Source organism: Tribolium castaneum, chromosome 4 (assembly GCF_031307605.1).
Source record: "Tribolium castaneum strain GA2 chromosome 4, icTriCast1.1, whole genome shotgun sequence".
In the NCBI taxonomy this organism is placed as follows: domain Eukaryota; kingdom Metazoa; phylum Arthropoda; class Insecta; order Coleoptera; family Tenebrionidae; genus Tribolium; species Tribolium castaneum.
Window position 1 is genome coordinate 9,075,142 of NC_087397.1, and position 17,718 is coordinate 9,092,859.

At 31.8% G+C, this 17,718-nt stretch overlaps 2 protein-coding genes and 1 non-coding gene across 5 annotated transcripts; 2 read left to right on the forward strand and 1 right to left on the reverse strand.

The window, feature by feature from the left end:
* Positions 1–704: 704 nt before the first annotated feature.
* Positions 705–1,644, forward strand: LOC103315161 (uncharacterized). Of its 2 annotated transcripts, XR_001575917.2 has the most exons (4): positions 705–864; positions 914–1,092; positions 1,139–1,380; positions 1,434–1,644. It is a non-coding gene; the product is annotated as an uncharacterized LOC103315161 (transcript). The 2 variants fall into 2 exon arrangements; XR_010333695.1 differs by lacking the exon at positions 1,434–1,644 and having other exon boundaries at positions 1,139–1,427.
* Positions 1,645–1,761: 117 nt separating this feature from the next.
* On the forward strand, positions 1,762–9,372 carry Pxt (Peroxinectin-like). Its single transcript, XM_008203118.3, has 12 exons — positions 1,762–2,028; positions 2,070–2,346; positions 3,850–4,064; positions 4,109–4,282; positions 4,330–4,526; positions 5,531–5,723; positions 5,774–6,122; positions 6,172–6,325; positions 6,378–6,536; positions 6,584–6,788; positions 6,894–7,008; positions 9,285–9,372. The coding sequence occupies exons 1-12, from the start codon at positions 1,782–1,784 to the stop codon at positions 9,349–9,351; spliced, it is 2,352 nt and encodes a 783-aa protein (XP_008201340.2). The 5' UTR covers positions 1,762–1,781; the 3' UTR covers positions 9,352–9,372.
* A 118-nt stretch (positions 9,373–9,490) lies between these two features.
* Positions 9,491–14,394, reverse strand: CCHa1 (CCHamide-1). 2 transcript variants are annotated; one of them, XM_008203119.3, is made up of 5 exons: positions 14,193–14,394; positions 10,439–10,474; positions 10,233–10,392; positions 9,806–9,923; positions 9,491–9,759 (listed from the first exon to the last, which is right to left on the reverse strand). In XM_008203119.3, the coding sequence occupies exons 1-5, from the start codon at positions 14,287–14,289 to the stop codon at positions 9,733–9,735; spliced, it is 438 nt and encodes a 145-aa protein (XP_008201341.1). In that variant the 5' UTR covers positions 14,290–14,394; the 3' UTR covers positions 9,491–9,732. The 2 variants fall into 2 exon arrangements, with proteins under 2 accessions (XP_008201341.1, NP_001280542.1); NM_001293613.1 differs by having other exon boundaries at positions 9,733–9,756; positions 14,193–14,289.
* Positions 14,395–17,718: the final 3,324 nt, after the last annotated feature.

The following is a 17,718-nucleotide window of genomic DNA, read 5'->3' on the forward strand; positions in this document are numbered from 1 at the left end:
TGTAAGCTAATGCAGAAATTGAAAAAAATTAATAACTTAAAAACCATTAAAAATTTGGCGATTTTCTTTACGTCAGTCGTTTCCCCAGATTATTTTACATAGGCTTGCATCAAAATTTTTCTATTTTTTCAAATAGTTTTACCGTAATCAACGTTTGATCAAACAGTAATTCCGGAACTAACAGACGAATTGTATTAAGTTTTTTATTGGTGGAAAGCTTTTTGTAGTCTAATTTTTTCAAAAAAAATCGCTGTTTTCCGGTTAATATATTTCAAGAAAATTTCAAACAAATGTAAAAGCTGACAAAAAATTCATAACTTAAGAACTACTGAGAATTTGACATTATTCTCGACGCTAATCGATTTTATAGATTATTTTACATAGATCTGCATTAAAATAGTTCTATTTTTTCAAATAGTTTTGCCATAATCGACTGAAAATTTGTCAATTTTTCCAACTCCAATCGATTTCTTAGATCATTTTACATTGTTTTGCATAAATATAGTTCCTTTTTTCGAATAGTTTTGCCGCAATCGACATTTTAATAGGGAGATGTATGAATATTTCGACATATTTTTGGCATTTATCGGACAATAACTCCGGAACCCTAAAATTCCGGAACTAATCCGGAACTCCGGAACTATTATAAACGTCTATGACAACATCCAGTATCTTAGTGATGTTTAATAAAGCGTAGAATTTTAATTTTCTATTTTTACCAGGAAACTATATTTGACATTTTTGACAGTCATTTTTCGTTAATCTTGTCCAAATTCCCAGTAAGAATGACGACAGAAGCAAACGAGCAGTTTTATTACAATTTAATGTTAGCCAAGGCATTAGTGCAACTAATGCCAGCAACTGGTACCTAATCCTATAGTGAAATTCCATTTCTGAATAACCGTACTTTTAGATCGGCAACACATAAGAATATGGTTCGATGTCCTTGCAGATCTCGACTCAAGTGAGCAAGAACTGGCGATTAGAAACGAATACATTTGGTTTATTCTTCTCATGTTACAAAACAACAAAATTGAAGAATATTTTAAAGATTTACCACCGAGGAAAGTTTTGCCTCTTCGCAAAGTTCTAGTAAGGGTTTTATCAAAGTAATCAGTCACTGGTACTTGGATTCTAGCCCCAGAAAGTCATCGATGATGTTTTAATAACTTGCGATCAGAATATGTCGTGGCTGGATACAGTTACCGATGATGAGAAAGAAAAAAATTTGGACAAAAAGAAAATTCCACCCGAAATGTTTTTAAATAGCCAACCGCTCCCTAAAGAAGGTGTTATCTCTTATTTTGGAGCTTTCAGTGACCACTCGTAGGCCACACGAGCTAGTTAACAATGCCATCTCTAACTAAATTTAGGAATTAAGTGAAACTGTTTGCAGTAATCTGAATAATAAATTCTATTCTCTTGAATTGTAGTTAAATATTTGCTGAGTTTGGTCTTGTAATACATTGACCTCAAGAAAATGCGTCGCTATCCAGCTGGTCGTAAATTCTCACATTTTTCCTGCTTTAATAACATATTTTTGTGGTTCTTGCTTTTAAGATTTGTGTTTAAGAAGGAATACGATTTAATTTTTTGTATAAAAAGCTTGTCTGATCAATTTTTCAATAAATTGTGGTAAAACAATATTTGTATTTATTTCTAAACACCCTGTACAACACTTATTAATTGTACCTAGTCAGGGGAAAAAGTGCTGATGAATAGTAACGAACTTTAATTGATATATTTTTTTTCAATCAATTGTCACCAAGTGAATTGTAACAATGTTGGTCGAAATTATTTTGTTGCTAATTTGTTCAGTCGGAAGCATTCAAAATCTATACAAAAATGTGACTCTCAGAAACACTGAATTTTCCGATTCTTCTCCTCGAAAAATCTTGTGTAGTGACAATTCACTGTGTGTTCCTTTCGTCCAATGCCCGGCACATGTCCGTAATGAAATAAAAAAATCCTGCCAGACTGTAACAGGACGTGAAGGAGTTTGTTGCAAAACTGGACAAAATCTCACAGGTTTGTTACTTAGTTCTGTAATTTTTTAACAAAATTGGTAGCACCCGAAGAGTTGGAAGTTCATGGCCGGCATCACTCATTGCGAATGAACCTCCAAACAATAAATTTAATCGCTAGACGAAGCCATGAACAAATTAGAGAAATCCAGGCTAAGGAAGCTTTGCTCTTGTCTGATGGGTATCTGGTGGTGCCTGGATCACCAAGCTATGACCATTTCAAGAATTTTAAGCTACTTTCACGGAACGATTTGTTCCAAGTTTTGGATCTGGCGTCGAGAGCTATGGAGATTGCTTTGGCTACGAAAGACTTCAAGCATCGGTAATGTATTGTGTTTTTAGAAGGGGAACTCCTTGAGAATGATTTATTTATGTATTTTTTGTCACTGTGTAAACAATACTCACTTATTTGAAGGTTCTAACTGACTTCACAATTTTACAAAATATGTATTATATTTTGTCTTCTCAATTGCCTAAAACGTTTATTATAACATATTAGCTGCTTTAAAACTATAAGAACGCCAACGTCGCAAAATTAGCTGACATAAAAAAATTATTCATGCACTTTAAAAAAATTACTGCTAATGTAATTTATAGTTTCAATCATTAATAACTATTTTACAATGTAATTAGAAGCAAAATTTTACCAAATTATTTATTTAAATAAAGTTGATAAAAATTTTATCTACAGCTTTTGTAAAAAGAGAGATCAGTTTTCAAACAGTAATGGACTTTTTCAAATCACTGCAACACTCTATGAAGTCGTTGTCAAATATCTGAATTTAAAAGATAAAAAGTTTAAGGCATTATCTGTAACTATCATCAAATCTGTTGATAATAATATCTTGTACAAACTCTCTTTCATATTATTTCCTCTGGTGAAAACAAAAAAATTTCTACTATTTCTAATGGTTTTGAATTGAAGTAATTTGTAAAACTTTCCTTTATTTCGTCATAAGTTAAAGTGTACAGATCTCTCTTTAAATTTATTAAGTGTAATAAGTACAAAGTTTTTAAATTTTATCCAATTTTGAAAATGTGAAACGAACCTTCCAAATGTTGTAACCACCGATTCCACCGAATTGAACTGTTGTAAGCTTCTGTTTGAAAATTTAAGTGATTGTCTTAAAGAAACTTTATTTATACCAAAATATATTTACCAAAAGTATTATTTCATTACCAATTTAAATTTTCCGCAGTTTTGTCATCAAAAATCAAAACAATTTATAAAAAAAAGTAATAGAATTGTGTTTTTCAGCAACAAAAAATAAATAAATATCACACACTGCAAAATATTTCATACAGTAACCAAAATATAAAAGGTCAGTTAAAATGTTTTCAAGAATTAAATATTTTGTAGAAAAAAAAACTAGTTCACTCGAATGTGTGCTAAATAGTTCTTTAACACATGTGTGCTCGAGCTTCACAAACTTAAGGAAGGAAATAACTATATTTGACCATCCTGACTTGCTAGTTATTTTTCTTAACTGATCTGACCTGACCTGACTTGACCATCCTGATTTGATAGTTATTTTTTTAACCAATACATGAAAATCGACCTTCATTATGACCATCTTTGTTTTATTGTAAATACAAATAAATTATTTTTTTTTTTATTTTTTATTACTTGCTCAAAAGTAAATTGCATTTTAACCTCGTTGTTAACTTGTAAATAGTTTAGTGAAAAAGGGAATCTTACTAATTTCTTGAGAATGAGATATATTTCTGTATAATTATCACTATTTAAACAATTCTCATTTATTCTCTTTGCTTGCATAATAGTTTATTAGTAACAAACTATTGCCCTAACGTATTAATATTTTAGTCAAGGCTTGACGAATCAGCAGATCGAGTTAGGACTCCTTGAGCAAGACTTGAGGACAACACCTCTTGGTTTAGCTTGTAATATCGAACCGATCTGTCCTCCAATTCCTGTAAAATTTCGACGAATTGATGGAGCTTGTAATAACCTTCTGCACCCATCATGGGGCACAGGGATGACACCCTATGCCCGCCTTTTACCTCCGAGTTATGAAGATGGTAACGACCAAATTTATTAGAACAAATTTAAAAAAAAATTGTAGGCATTTGGATCCCCAGACTTTCCGAAACGGGTCAACCTCTCGCAAGTCCGCGACTAATAAGCACGACAATTATTTCAGACTCGGATTCTTTTAATTACGATCATACTTTAATGGTTATGCAGTTTGGGCAGTTCTTGTCGCATGATATGACCCAATCTATTGAAAACTCTTATGGTATTAATGATTTTTTCGTACTTTTTGCTTATTATTATTATTTTTAGCAAACGGTAGTGCCATTTCTTGTTGTTCTTTTGACGGTGGAAGAAAACGAGGTCTGGAAGAACGACACTATGCCTGTATGGCTATTGATATTCCTCACGATGATCCTTTTTTCAGTAGATTTGGCCAAGGTTGTATGAATTTTGTGAGGTCGGTCCTGGCTCCAAGACAGGACTGCACGTTAGGATACGCCCAACAAGTATGACTAACTTTTGATATTAGAAATATTTTTTATTTTAATTTATTTTAATGAGCAAAGAAAGATATTTCAAACTTGCTTGTCTTTAATAGAACTAAGATATGATTTGGTCTCTCAGTCACTCACAGATAATGAACAACTTTTCTTTACTTGTATAATAATTTACTATTTTTAATTTCGAGAACAGTAGAATAAATTTACTTTGATATTTTTTTAAATAACCAAGCGTTTATTTTTTTCTAAATGAATAAAAAGCATTTTGGCAAACTCAGATTTTCGCGTGATTATTAGTTCTTAAGATGCACCAAAAATACTTAAGTGAGCAGACTCACTTTGTACCATAATTAATTTTGAAAATTTTGTATAAAATCTGAAGAGACAAAAAAAGGAGCTTTTTTATGCTCACATCTAAACTAAAAATGTATAAAAAAGGGATAAAACTAGTACTAAATGTCTTCTACATCTTTTCTAATAGTAGTTCAGAATATATCAGATTAATATCAAAATTTATCAAAAGATGGATTGTAAGTATTTACAAATGATTCTTTCTGAATTACAATTTCTATTCCAAATACTTTCTGTACTACAATTGGAAAAAATGTTAAAATCAGGCTTTTGAATCACTAATTTTCATTAATCTACAAATTTTAAATCTAACAAGGACTTTTTTGTAAAGTATGATAATAACGTAGAATACGGCTATGTGAGATTAACCAGGGAATAATACGCACCCTAAATTTTGTACACCTGATTTTATTTAATTTCTTTTGATTTCCTTAGAATACCTCTGATTTTCACTAGTTTTTAAAAGAAATTTTCGTGATTTCTTTCAGTTTGTACACCGATTACCTTGGCGGTTTATTTCTCGCGGTTAATTATATTTTCTTAGTCTAATTATAAAACACAATTTTTTTGTTGATTACTTGAAGTAGTTGAAGTTGAGTTTTAACAGATCATTTAACATTCTTCTAATCCCTTAAGTTTAAACCCATTTTTGGTTAAAGATGAACAAAATCACGCATTTCCTCGACGGTTCCAACATTTACGGCTCATCACCCGAACAAACAGGCCATTTACGAAGTTTCCACCGCGGCATGTTGAAAATTTTCAACGATTTTGGCCGCCAAATGTTACCTTTATCACACGATCCTGACGAATGTTTGAGTAAAGGACGAAACGCGGCTTGCTACATGTCTGGTAGCTATTTAAATTTTTTTGAAAAAAACAAAAACCAGACTGGGTTTCAGGCGACAGTAGGACAAACCAAATGATTTCGTTGGTCGCCTTACATACGGTATTTTTACGCGAACACAACAGATTAGCCGATGAATTATCAAAGTTAAATCCTCATTGGGATGACGAAAGGATATTTCTAGAAGCGCGTCGGATTGTGATAGCTGAGGTGCAAGTTATTACGTATAAAGAGTTTCTTCCGATTGTTATCGGACCAGCGGCTGTTGAGGAGTTTCATTTGGCGCTAGCCCAGGGTTTGGATTATGCCCAGGACTACGATGGGTCTGTTGAACCATCGGTGACCAACGAATTTGCCTCGGCGGCTTTCAGGTTTGGGCATTCGGTGGTCGATGGGTTGTTGAAGTATTTTCAGTTCGCAACAATTGCACAAAAGTGTATAAGAAATTTTTAGGATTTATGGCAAGGACAGGATGGACGAAATGATTTCAATTCCCGAGACAATGTTCCAACCCAGTCGTATGAGAAAGCTGTTCTTCATGGATGAACTCTTGAGCACGCTAACAACCGAGCCTCTCCAACAGGTTGATAATAACTTGGTGGAAGCTGTTAGTATTGAACAAGAGGCGAATTGGTGTTAGTTTATTAAATAACTTTCAGTTAACGCGTTATATGTTCCGAGCTGGAAATGCGTTCGGTATCGATTTAGCGTCATTGAATATCCAAAGAGGCCGCGATCATGGACTGAGGCCTTACAATGATTACCGGGAATTAGTCGGCTTACCCCGCCTGAGCCACTTTGAGGAACTTTCGTTCGAGGTAGGTGTTCCGAATTTAGAACGCGTTTAATTGTTCTGAGCTTGTAGTTGGGCGAAAAATTGAAAAGTGTTTATGCTTCCGTTAATGATATTGATTTGTGGGTTGGAGGATTGTTGGAGGAGAAAGCTCCGGGGAGCATCGTTGGGTACACTTTCAGGGATATAATCGCCGACCAGTTTTACAGGCTTAAGAAAGGCGACAAATACTTTTTCGAGAACGATCCGAGCGTTAATCCCGGCTTTTTCCAACCAGGTGATGCTAATTATTCGTAATTTTATGGTCGATGATTTGCCATTAACATAAACAAATTGCATTTTGCTTCAAACGGGGATCATTATGGATGAATATTTTTTACAGAGCAACTATTTGAAGTGCGGAAAGCGTCCATGTCCCGATTAATCTGCGACAACAGCGATGGGACGCTTCTGTCGCGTCAGGCGCCCAACGCTTTCAAAAAACCAGGAGTTAAGGGGTAGGTCAATCTACAGGCGCCGTCTAAAGCCCATATTAGAAGTATTAAGTCAGCTGAAAATTTGCATACAACCATAATCCGTTAGGTCCTGTCCAATGAAGATATTTTTTTATTTTATTTTACTGCATTTTTGCTTTAATGCAGTTCTTTTAAGAGACTATTTACCAGTTTTTCCTATATCTAAATTTCGAAGTTTTTGAAATAAAAATTTTAGTTTTTAGAATTTAAAAAAAGATTATTTCGATTTTGCATCTTTTAATTCAAAAATCTATAATTCTGCTGTTTTAAAAAATTTTGAAATCGTTTTTGCTTTATTTGAACGAGAACTTTTAGATTTTTTCTTTAGTTTTTAGATGTACAAAACAGTTTTCAAAGCAATATTTATTTCACTAAATGGTTAATTCTGCATTGATCTATATGTTTATGTTTAAAAGATTTCAAGTTTATGAACTTTGTGTTGGCAACATTAGTCAAAGCTGTAATAATAACAATACCTAATAATAATGATAACTATAATAATAGTAACAAAAAAATTAGACATCGGAGAAAACAAATAGTTGCAGTGCACTGTACAAAAAAAGGAAAAAAAAACTTTATATAACAAAAAGAAAACTTTCGACTAAGGAAGATGTAAATATTAAAATAGAAAAGTAGCATGTAATGATGGGAATCATAATTAAGCGTTAGGGAACGATGTAAGTAGGTACTAGAAATCTTTGTATTTTTTGTAGAGTGTGCGAAATTTCCTTACCGAAACATTCAACTGAAAAAATACCATACAATGAAAAATTTAAACATGATAAATTAACGAGCGTTGAAAGATAGATGTATTAAAACTAAACTAAGGCATAGAAAAATGAATATCAAGAATTCATGACCAATGTTAGCATTAATCTATTTTTTTAAATTTTTTGATCTATTTTTTTTCTGGGGTAGGATGGAGACAATATGATTGTAATAATATTCTAAGCAATATTTTGGTTAACAGAGTTTTCAGCAGAAATCAAGTTATATAAACAGCCATTTTGTTTACTACTTCCAAAATTTAGCTAAAAAGCTGCAACTGAAAACGCAGCTATTGGCTTTTATGTCTTTTTAACAGCCAAAAAATTTTCACAGCAATAGAACTGTAGTGACAGTAAGGATTAGGAAAGCTATTTTGCTGTTGACAATATTTCATAAATTTCATTCAGCTTTCTGACAAATTTTTACGTAATTTAAAATTTGGATTTAAATAAATAATTCGTGTATAATAATCTAAGAGAATAAGTTTTTGGGGCCATATTTGAATAGAATTGGATCCAGGAATTTTCTATTATTAATAACAATAATTAATTATCATAATTAAGTTGTAAGTTTATTTGGATGGAGTTTAGACAATTTCGAAATTAGTTTCAAGTCGGCATTGACTTCTAAACATTACTGATGAAGTTGGTGTTGAGAAAAGTGTAAATAAAGGTTAAAAAGTCTTCAGCACAAATAAGCATGCGTTCTTAAGCTTGTCATTGTTTTTAACAAATTGGTTGTATATAAATAAAAAAAAAGAGGACCAAGAATGGACCCTTGAGGAACCTTAAGAAATTAAGAAATCACAGTTTTTTATACCTAAATTTAAATAATTTATTTTGTTTTAACAGAAAGAATATCAAAAATTTTAATGAGAAACGTTTCTTTGTCAATCTTTGCACAAATAGATTTGCTTATTAAGAAATTTTTGTCATTGTCAAAGAAAACCAACATAACTAAAACATTATCACAAATAACTAAATGGAATGCTAATAAAGATTTTTTCAAAATTAAATTGTCTTCCGTCTAGTGAAATTACAGTTGGGGCATTTCGTTGACTTATAGGCGATATAAACTGTCCAAACTTAACTTTAAGATCTTGGAGTCTTTTCCAATTTTGAACACACTAAATGAAAAGGCTTTTTTTATTGTCCAAATACGATCTCGGCAAAGTTACCTATTTTTGAAGTGAAAAGTGCAAATTCAAAAATTTTCGAAATACCTTAAATACGTATATTTCAAAAAGGGCTAAACGTAAATGTAGGGAAAGTTTATGAAAAACTTTATTTTATTTATTTAAAATAAGAAAAATTAGAATAAGAAAATAAGATATTTGAAATAAGAATATGTGCCGACATTTTGAAAATATTATCATTGAACAGGGTCTATGGCTGTGCACCAATTTTCAGATAAACTTTCATTACTTCTAATGTGGGGTTTAGACGGAACAGTCTGTATTGTTTGCACAATTTTTAATTGTTGTATTCCAGAAATGAGTTTGTCGACTGTGACGGGGGCGAGATTCCCCGCATAAATCTGCTTTACTGGCGTGAATAAAACCATAGTTTATTTATCCCATCTATCTTGCTTTTATTTGAAGCTTTGCGTACTTAAATCGTGTACATTTGTAGTGATCTAAACATAAACTTAAGACGTACCTAATTATTGTGTTTGGGAGAGAATCTATGATAGGCTCTTCTGATTTACATAAATAATTTATTAACAAGCATTGCGTTTATAATTGAGTAGTAAATAATCCACAGTCTTTACATTAACATAGAGGGCTCAGAGCTACATCACATAAACATGTTTTTTCCAAGCCCCAGATTCTGTCATTCCAGCCCTTACTGACAAGACCTGGGGCCGCTTTATTTACAAATCACTAATAAATAAGTCAAGAAAAAGTTACAGTTGACAAGTAAAAACGTTAAGTCCTCTTCAAATCATCCTTGCCGATCGCTTCTCCTTAAAACACAAACCTAGCACAAGAAATCAGTCTTTAGTTACTTACCAATAATTTCGAAACCCTGTTTTTGTGGGAACGGGGCCGTTGGTTTGGGAAAGTCTCGTCAAAGAAATTGTTTTCTTCGTTGGGGTACACATCAACCATACTCCTGAAGTCGTCTTGCCTGGAAAAAATTAATTGAAGGGTTTGTGCCCAGATTAGCTGTTCCGGCTTCGCCCCTCATCAAATTTTCAAATTCATTTGCAATTAAAATTCCCCGCTGAAAATCGGATAGTTTTAGCGCAAAGCGCCACTTTAAACTTAAGGTGGGTTTCTTTGACACTGTACACCTCAAATGGCTGGAATTACCTGCGAGCGTATCGATTAACATGAAAAATGACCAGCATAATAACAGAGCAATTTCCCTCGCGTTAACTTTACATTGCAACGAATTAGCTTAGAAATTTTAGTCTACTCTAATTGGATTACTAACCCTTTCAAAGGATCCGCTTCCATTTGAGCGTCGGAGAAAAGTTGTTGACTTGGTGCCTCCTCGTTCGCATACAGAGGACTTTGGACCAGTCTGGAGAGGAACCAGCCAGAGTCCCTGGAAGGCTCCCTCACCGGGACGTGGCCGTTCCTTTTACCATGTGCTGCAAACGATTTTCAGCAGAGCTGCAAACAACTTGATTAACTTACCGCCCCAACATGCGTGCCCGTAACTGAGACAAGAACCTGTTGAAAATTGCTAATTAAAAAATGCTCGCAGCTGTTGCCTGTAAATTAATTTTTCAGGTGGAACAAAGCGACAGTGACACCTAAAGCTCGACTCGAATCAATTAATTTGGAATCGAGCTTTGGCGCACAGCGTGTGAATTTCATTTAGTATTGTTTCAGGTGTATCAAAGAATTTTGGTTGTGCTTGTAGTCAAAGTCAGTGCAAAATTAAACTATGGGCGTAATTGCACAACAAATTTTCAAAAAGTGTGGGAGAGGATTACTTCCCGGAATGCGCTTATCAATTTCCTCATTTCCCACCTTTTGTACACTGGGCGATGCAATGTCAACAAATTGGATATAATTCTTCTAATCCATTACGAACGATGAGAGCTCAATAATAATGAGCGAATTTTTCGGTTAATTGAAAAACGAATTCTTGGACAAACAAGTAAATTAACTGATCAAAAATTCAGGCCAGACCAGGTTTTTTGCGGTCCCTCAACCGAATATGGACGTATCTCACGGTTAATATTACACACTAGTCCAAGATAAACACAGGGTTAGGTACCTGTGTGCTTAGTATCAATTATTTAAGCCGCACTTGTCTAATCGCACTAAATGTAACTACCAAATTATCTTGTTAAACAGTCCGGAATAATACACTTGCACATTTGAAGCTTTTAGTTTTTGTTTATCAAATTTTCAAACAAAGCTATAATTAAAACTTTAAAAGCTCTATTTTCTCGGTATTGTTAGTTGGATGTAAGCATTATAGAATGGATTTCAATGAATATAAAACAATGGGCGTTTATTTTCATTATATAGTTCATAAAATGGTGAAATATTGATACGTCAACTTGGGATTAAAAGTTATTTCTTGAATTTTATTTGCTTTCTATGACCGGCTCTTAGGAGAGTATTTAGCTCTAACTTTTCTGTTTTAACAGTGAGCGGAATAATTTAATGATCAAAGTTGCTTCTCTAGCGAAATAAAATTAGAATTTCTAGTTTTATCTAATAGTTACGGTCCGAAGAATTGACAAACAATGATAAGGAACAAATAATTGGCAATTACGTTTTACACAAATCAAACTGAACTTGTAATCTTTCAAACATAAGGACCTGAGAGCCATAAACTGAAACATTCCACAGAGATTAAAATATTACTTAGGTAGAGTTTGGTGGATTTAACTGTACAGGATGGTCCAGGCCAGCTCCCGTCTTCTGTAGCTCTGTTATTATTAGTAGATGCTATAAATACTCTAGAACACATTTTAGGAAAATATTTATAATTATACAAACAGAACCAAAAATATTTTTTAATGGCTTGCTATTATTTTTTTGTGCACATTAGGATGCTCTTTTAGTTACTTACATGTCCCTAAAATTTTTTTTAAATTGGTTCAGGGATTACTGGAAAAAATAAAGAACAAAAAAATCGGTTTTACACCTTTAGTTTTAATAATAAACAGAAAAATAATAAAAAATTCAAACAGTGCTCTTTTAATAATATTATGACTAAGTTATGTGATTTAACATACTTATTAATTAAATTAAATTGATCTGAATTACTACAGGCTGTTCACAAATTATTTCAAAACTTTTTAAATTTTTGAATTTTTTTTTTGCTTATTTAAAATTAGACTTATGTAAATCCTAATACATTCGAAGATTTGTTTTGTCAACTATTTTACAGACAAATTTAATTAATAGAAATCGAAATTGGTCTCATTTTTTGCCAACTGATGCGGAAATAAAAAACAAAATCTTTTGTTAGAACAACTTTAGTGCAAATCCTAACACATTTGGAGTTATTTGCTAAAAGCAAGTTCTGTCAACAATAAATTACTAATAATTAAGTCAAACATGGTTAACGTTTTTGGCAAATAACTCCGAATGTGTTAGGATTACGGATATCAAAAGGTTAGGATATGAAACAACGTACAAATAAAACGTTCCCGTCCTCGATAGTTCTGTTAATGTCGCCAGAGAGCGCAGTTCTTTCATTACTGTTTAAATTTTCAAAGTAATAAATAAAACAATCGTTTTATTTTTTAACAGTTAACACGTAGCAAACAAAAATATACAGGCGGAAATAGCATTAAATTCTCAATAGTAAGACATAAATATAATGCAAAATTTTTATCGTAAACTATACTAAAAAAATTTCAAAGTTTTACCAATTTGCCTCTGCTCTATATTTTTTAAAACGCTGCGAATACAGTTACAGATGCGAGAAAAAAGTTGTAGAGAATTAAAATCCCTACAAAAAAGTCTGCGAGACCATATTTCTATCATCTACAGTTTAGGTATAAATTATCGTTAATTCGTCGCTTCAGCGTTTCTGAATATCTTTTGGGACATAAACCGTTGACGATAGAGAAATGGTCTTGTGGATTTTTCTAAAGAAAATGTAATTGTCTACAACATTCTTTTGAACATTTTTCTTGTATGTTCAACCGTATTCGCAGCATCTTCAAAAATACTTTGCGAAGCACAAATTTTTAATTTTAAATAAATTTTGTGTCATGTTTTTTTATGAAAATTTTATTTGTCAGTTTTCTCAGTCTGCTAAGAATGCAAAGCTTAACATTACTGCATTTTTTTCAAGTAATTAGTAAATTGGTTGGTTTTAAATAAATATAAAATTATTTGGCGCCAAAAATCTACCGTACTATTTTTTAGGTTCAGAACATCCTGCAATTGTGTATCTCGTTTCATCTCCTAAGTTATAGTTGTCCGTCAAAATTTACGTTATGGTTCTAATAAAAAAATGTTTGTTTTCTAATTCCGCATCGAATGATGTAAAAATAACTGGGGTTTCTATTTATAATAAGCAAAATAAAAAGCTCCAAAACTTAAAAAGTTTGTAAGCTAATTGTGAACAGCCTGTAGTAATTCAGATCAATCAAACTTAATTAATAAGTCTGTTAGGCCATGTTCGATACGTATCTTGCAATAATGTTATCAAGGAAGCTCTGTTTATATTTTTTATTAATTTTTAAAACTAAAGGTTTAAACAATTTTTTTAGTAATCCCTGAATCAATTTAAAAAAACTTTAGGGACATTTATCAAGCTAAAACGCTATCCTAATGAGCATGCCATTAAATTATACTTTCTTGCGACTCTCTGTATAATAAAAATTATTTCTCTAAATTGCCATCCTCTCTACCATCCTGTAGAAAAATCGGTATATTTTATTAATTAAATTGTTATTGAAAAATGTTTAAATGCTATCGTAAAAAGCCACAAAGAGTTGTCAATAAAATGTTTTATTATATTCACTCCAAACTTCATAATTTAAAAATGTATTGTTTTGTGTTTTTAGTCGTGTTTTAGTTATTTTTACTTTCCCACATTTATAAAAAATAATTTGCTAAATGCCGAGAACAATTTTAAATATTCTTAGTTTTCAGTACATATAATTATGTTGGTCTAATTAACTAAATAATCTGGCTTATAATATTGCAAAGCTGATTTATTGAATTTAGACATTATGTATGGAAATTAATTTCAGAGACGTATTATATAAAATATCAACCGACCACACATATAATCACTTAAAAACATTAATCAAAACTATATTATAAATAAAGCTGCATTGATTTGAAACATAATACTTGATTTACCTCGAAATTAATTTTGACGAAAAACCAATTGTAAATATTGCTTTTTTTGTGTGAAAATTAGAAAAAATGTGTAACAAAGTTTCGGGCGAAGCGTTGAACTCACCAGCCGCGCATTCAGCAAAACAGAAAAAAATCACAATGACGGTGATTTTGGCGAGTTTGATGGGTAAGGGAGACATCGTCATTTGCTTGTGGCACATAGTTCACAAAAATGAATCTCGAACGAAACAAAACTATCAACTTGTTGCGCTTGGTGGTGTGTCTGTTAGCGCAAGAGGACTGGCTCGTAAACTCTGCTTGCTTTTCATGACACCATCGCTTTTATACAGGAGATTTGATCCGCCTCCCGCCAACGATTATACAGCCTCCACCCTATGATGGGTACTTTTGATTTTTGCCACGACGTGATTCTCTGAGCACATTTTAATCAGGTTCTATGACTGTTTGTTTGGCGTAAATGGTATTTTTCTAGCTTAATCAGTTGGGCTCTATTTGTTTATGCTTTCACAATGGACATCTTCTCCCCAACCTTGAGGAAAAACAACAAATTGAACATTCAAGTAATTAAAAAAAATACTTTACACAGACAGGGTATTAGTGTACTAGCCAAAATTGTGAGTTACACCACTTTTGGGGAATATGATACAATAATTAGGTTTTGCATAAGAATTATAAGTTGTGAACACAGGAGAATATTGCAGGTGCTCTTGTAAATTGCAAAGGAAATTCAAATACGCCCGCATTAGGTAATAATAAATGGTTAAATGGATAATTCGGTTTAACACAGTGCAAGAACTATGAAACTTTTATATTTGCTGTTCAATTTAAACTCAATTGAATACATTTCTTTTAATCCCGAAAATCGATAAAGGAACAATTGCTACTAAAAATAGGCTTCTTCAGAAATATTGCACCTGATTCGCATTTTATGTCACATGTGAAACTTTGAAGCTAACTTATGCACAGAATGTTAAAAAACGTTCAATAGTTTTCATGAAATAAAATAAAGGGGTAACAATCGTTATAAAGTCTGTTAATTTAAAACGTACTAATTCCAGCAATCATTTCTATAGTAAAAAGTGAAACTTGCGAAACTTTTGAAACCACGAGACCGGAGAACAAGGCACTGTGTAATGATTCAGAAATCATTAAATAAAATTAAATAAATTAAATTAAACAATTAAATAAATAAAGTAAAAGTAAATTAATCAGAATTAACTTAAATTAATCAGAAATAATTTACTTTTTGTTCACACATGACGGACGGGACAAAAAAATTTTGTTTATGAAAATAAGTCGATATATTATACAGACAAGTTTTAATTAATAAAAACTTTAACACTATCAAAATTAGACAAAACAAATAAATTATTGGTTCGAGGGAAGAAATAAGAGCAACATTTATATGCGTACAATAGCGGACGGGACAGCAAAATTTACGAAGAAGAGATCAAAAGAACTCAAAGTAACCCAACTTGTTTTATTCTTCTATGTTAGCGTCTAAAAATGTAGTTAAACATGCAATCTAAAAACGAGTTAGCATTTTTTGAGGTAATTTTTTTTTAAAGCTAATATTCGGTGATATTTGGGCTAATGAAATTTGGTAATATCGTCAAAATTTCTACTTTTTTATAATTTTTTTTTCAGTGACAACCCGTTTTTCAGTACTTATTTTTCCAAATTTGAACTCATTTTTTAAGACAATGTACTAAATTTTAAAGAAGTAACCGCAGAGATTATATTTGTTCACAATTTTTACTAATGATTTTTAAAATAAATTTAAATTTATTCGTGGACTAAATTTCTACAGTAAAACCTCTCAACAACGGACACCGATTGGGAATCTTTAATTGCCCGTTGTCGACAGGTGTTCGTAAAATATTAATATAGGTTGTGCTACGTTCCTACAAAAATGTCCGTTGTGAAGAGGTGTCCGTTATTCAGAGATGTCTATTAAAAAAGGTTTCACTGTAAATTTATAAATATTGGGATAAGGCCAGCTGAGTTACTTGACTTTTTTTGAGTTCTATGATCACTGCAACTATCAAATTCACTACGTATTTCGCGGTAGACTTACTTTTTTATAACTCGTTCGACCGAATTTAAAAAAAAACTGAAGAATTATTATGGCAAAAATATACATCGGTTACATACTAAAAGTATCTTTTTACAATATCTTAAAAACTACATATCGGACAGAATTTTTTCAGATTTTTTTACAATTATTGCTTCTAATTAAAATTAATTAATAAATGTTAACTCGTTTTATTTTGTGTTATTTGGTACAAGCAATACCTAAATGTTTTTTTGTAAAAACAAATCCGTAAAAAAATAGCTAGCTCCAAATACTAGTTAATTAAGTAAAAATTAAAAGTTCAAATAAACGTAATTTTTTGCTCAAAATATTATTTAAACATCGTTGTTTTAGAATAACATTGAAAATTATAAAATTTTAATTAATATTTTCATAATTTTAATTTAAATATAAGTATAAAGAAGAGTAGAAAAAGTTTCAAAAAATTTACATGTATAGAGAAAAGTGTGTATCAAGTACACATCTCAAAATAACCTAGAGAACGTATTTATTGCCATATACTTTCAGAGCAATTGAAAAAGCTCACAGTCTCCGCTAAAACCAATTTTTCGACAAAGCACTTACTAAAGATAATACAATAAGTTACAAAGGTTTTAAGTTAAACAAAACGACTTTAACAAACTCAGTCGGTACATTTCAGTAGAATATTGCCTGAAGTTTTGCAGTTTTTTCATGAAAAATGCCTGTTTTCATAATTGATAAAAATGCAGATTTGTTTAGTGATACCACCTTTGATAAAGACAAAGTTGAAAATCTGACCGAAATTGAAACATATTTGTTGTCAGAAGGGAATTCTATTTTGCGTACATTACTCCAGTAGATTAATTCGCATTTTTTGCAACAAAAATTCAAATACTGTTTAGTAAAGTAAAAGTAGCAGCTGAGGTTATTGATACCTCCAGTAGTGGCATAAAAATAGAAACAGCACATACATTTTTAACTCCGCTCGCAACAGGTGCTCATAATCGTATTTTTTCTGCCCTTCTTAGTCAAATCCCAGCAGTGTATGAAGAATTTATCAAGAAACACGTCGAAATGTCAATACAACAAAGATTTACGTCCACATTTCTCATCTTTTTGGTTTAAGTAATTCTATTGAAAGCATCCGTATATCTCTTAGTGGCCAACAACGACTTATGACTTTCAGGGGATCCACCTGTGAGATGGTTTTAAACAGAATTTATTATTTACTCGAATTAAGCGACGTAATGAAAAAGTTGAAAGCATTTTTTTGGTCATTTGAGCCGAACATTTTTTTGTAATAATAAGAATCAACCTAGTGTCGGTCTCAAAGTGATACTGGACGCGGATTCGGTAAAAAATTTCACAACAAAAGCTATTTACGCCAAAGCGTTCTTTATTCATGATTTATTTCGGTAAAGGGAGGGTTCTATTCAATGACTTCGATTTCGTTCTATAACTGTCTAAATTAAAAACCGGATTAATATGTGGACGTTTTTAAACAAGGTTTTAGAAATAATTAAAATCTAACACCGGGCCGCACCCAAATAATCCGCATTTAATCAAAATTATT

What these genes read in the sequence shown, in the direction of transcription:
- Pxt (XM_008203118.3), top strand. Translation starts at nt 1,782, where the DNA reads ATGTTGGTCGAAATTATTTTGTTGCTAATTTGTTCAGTCGGAAGCATT. An exon ending in CGTTAGGATACGCCCAACAA is followed by an intron (nt 4,527 to 5,530) that starts GTATGACTAACT and finishes TTTTGGTTAAAG; the next exon opens with ATGAACAAAATCACGCATTT. An exon ending in TCCCGGCTTTTTCCAACCAG is followed by an intron (nt 6,789 to 6,893) that starts GTGATGCTAATT and finishes TATTTTTTACAG; the next exon opens with AGCAACTATTTGAAGTGCGG.
- CCHa1 (XM_008203119.3), bottom strand. Translation starts at nt 14,289, where the DNA reads ATGTGCCACAAGCAAATGACGATGTCTCCCTTACCCATCAAACTCGCC. An exon ending in CGGGCACGCATGTTGGGGCG is followed by an intron (nt 10,393 to 10,438) that starts GTAAGTTAATCA and finishes AATCGTTTGCAG; the next exon opens with CACATGGTAAAAGGAACGGC. An exon ending in GAAGCGGATCCTTTGAAAGG is followed by an intron (nt 9,924 to 10,232) that starts GTTAGTAATCCA and finishes AATTTTTTCCAG; the next exon opens with GCAAGACGACTTCAGGAGTA.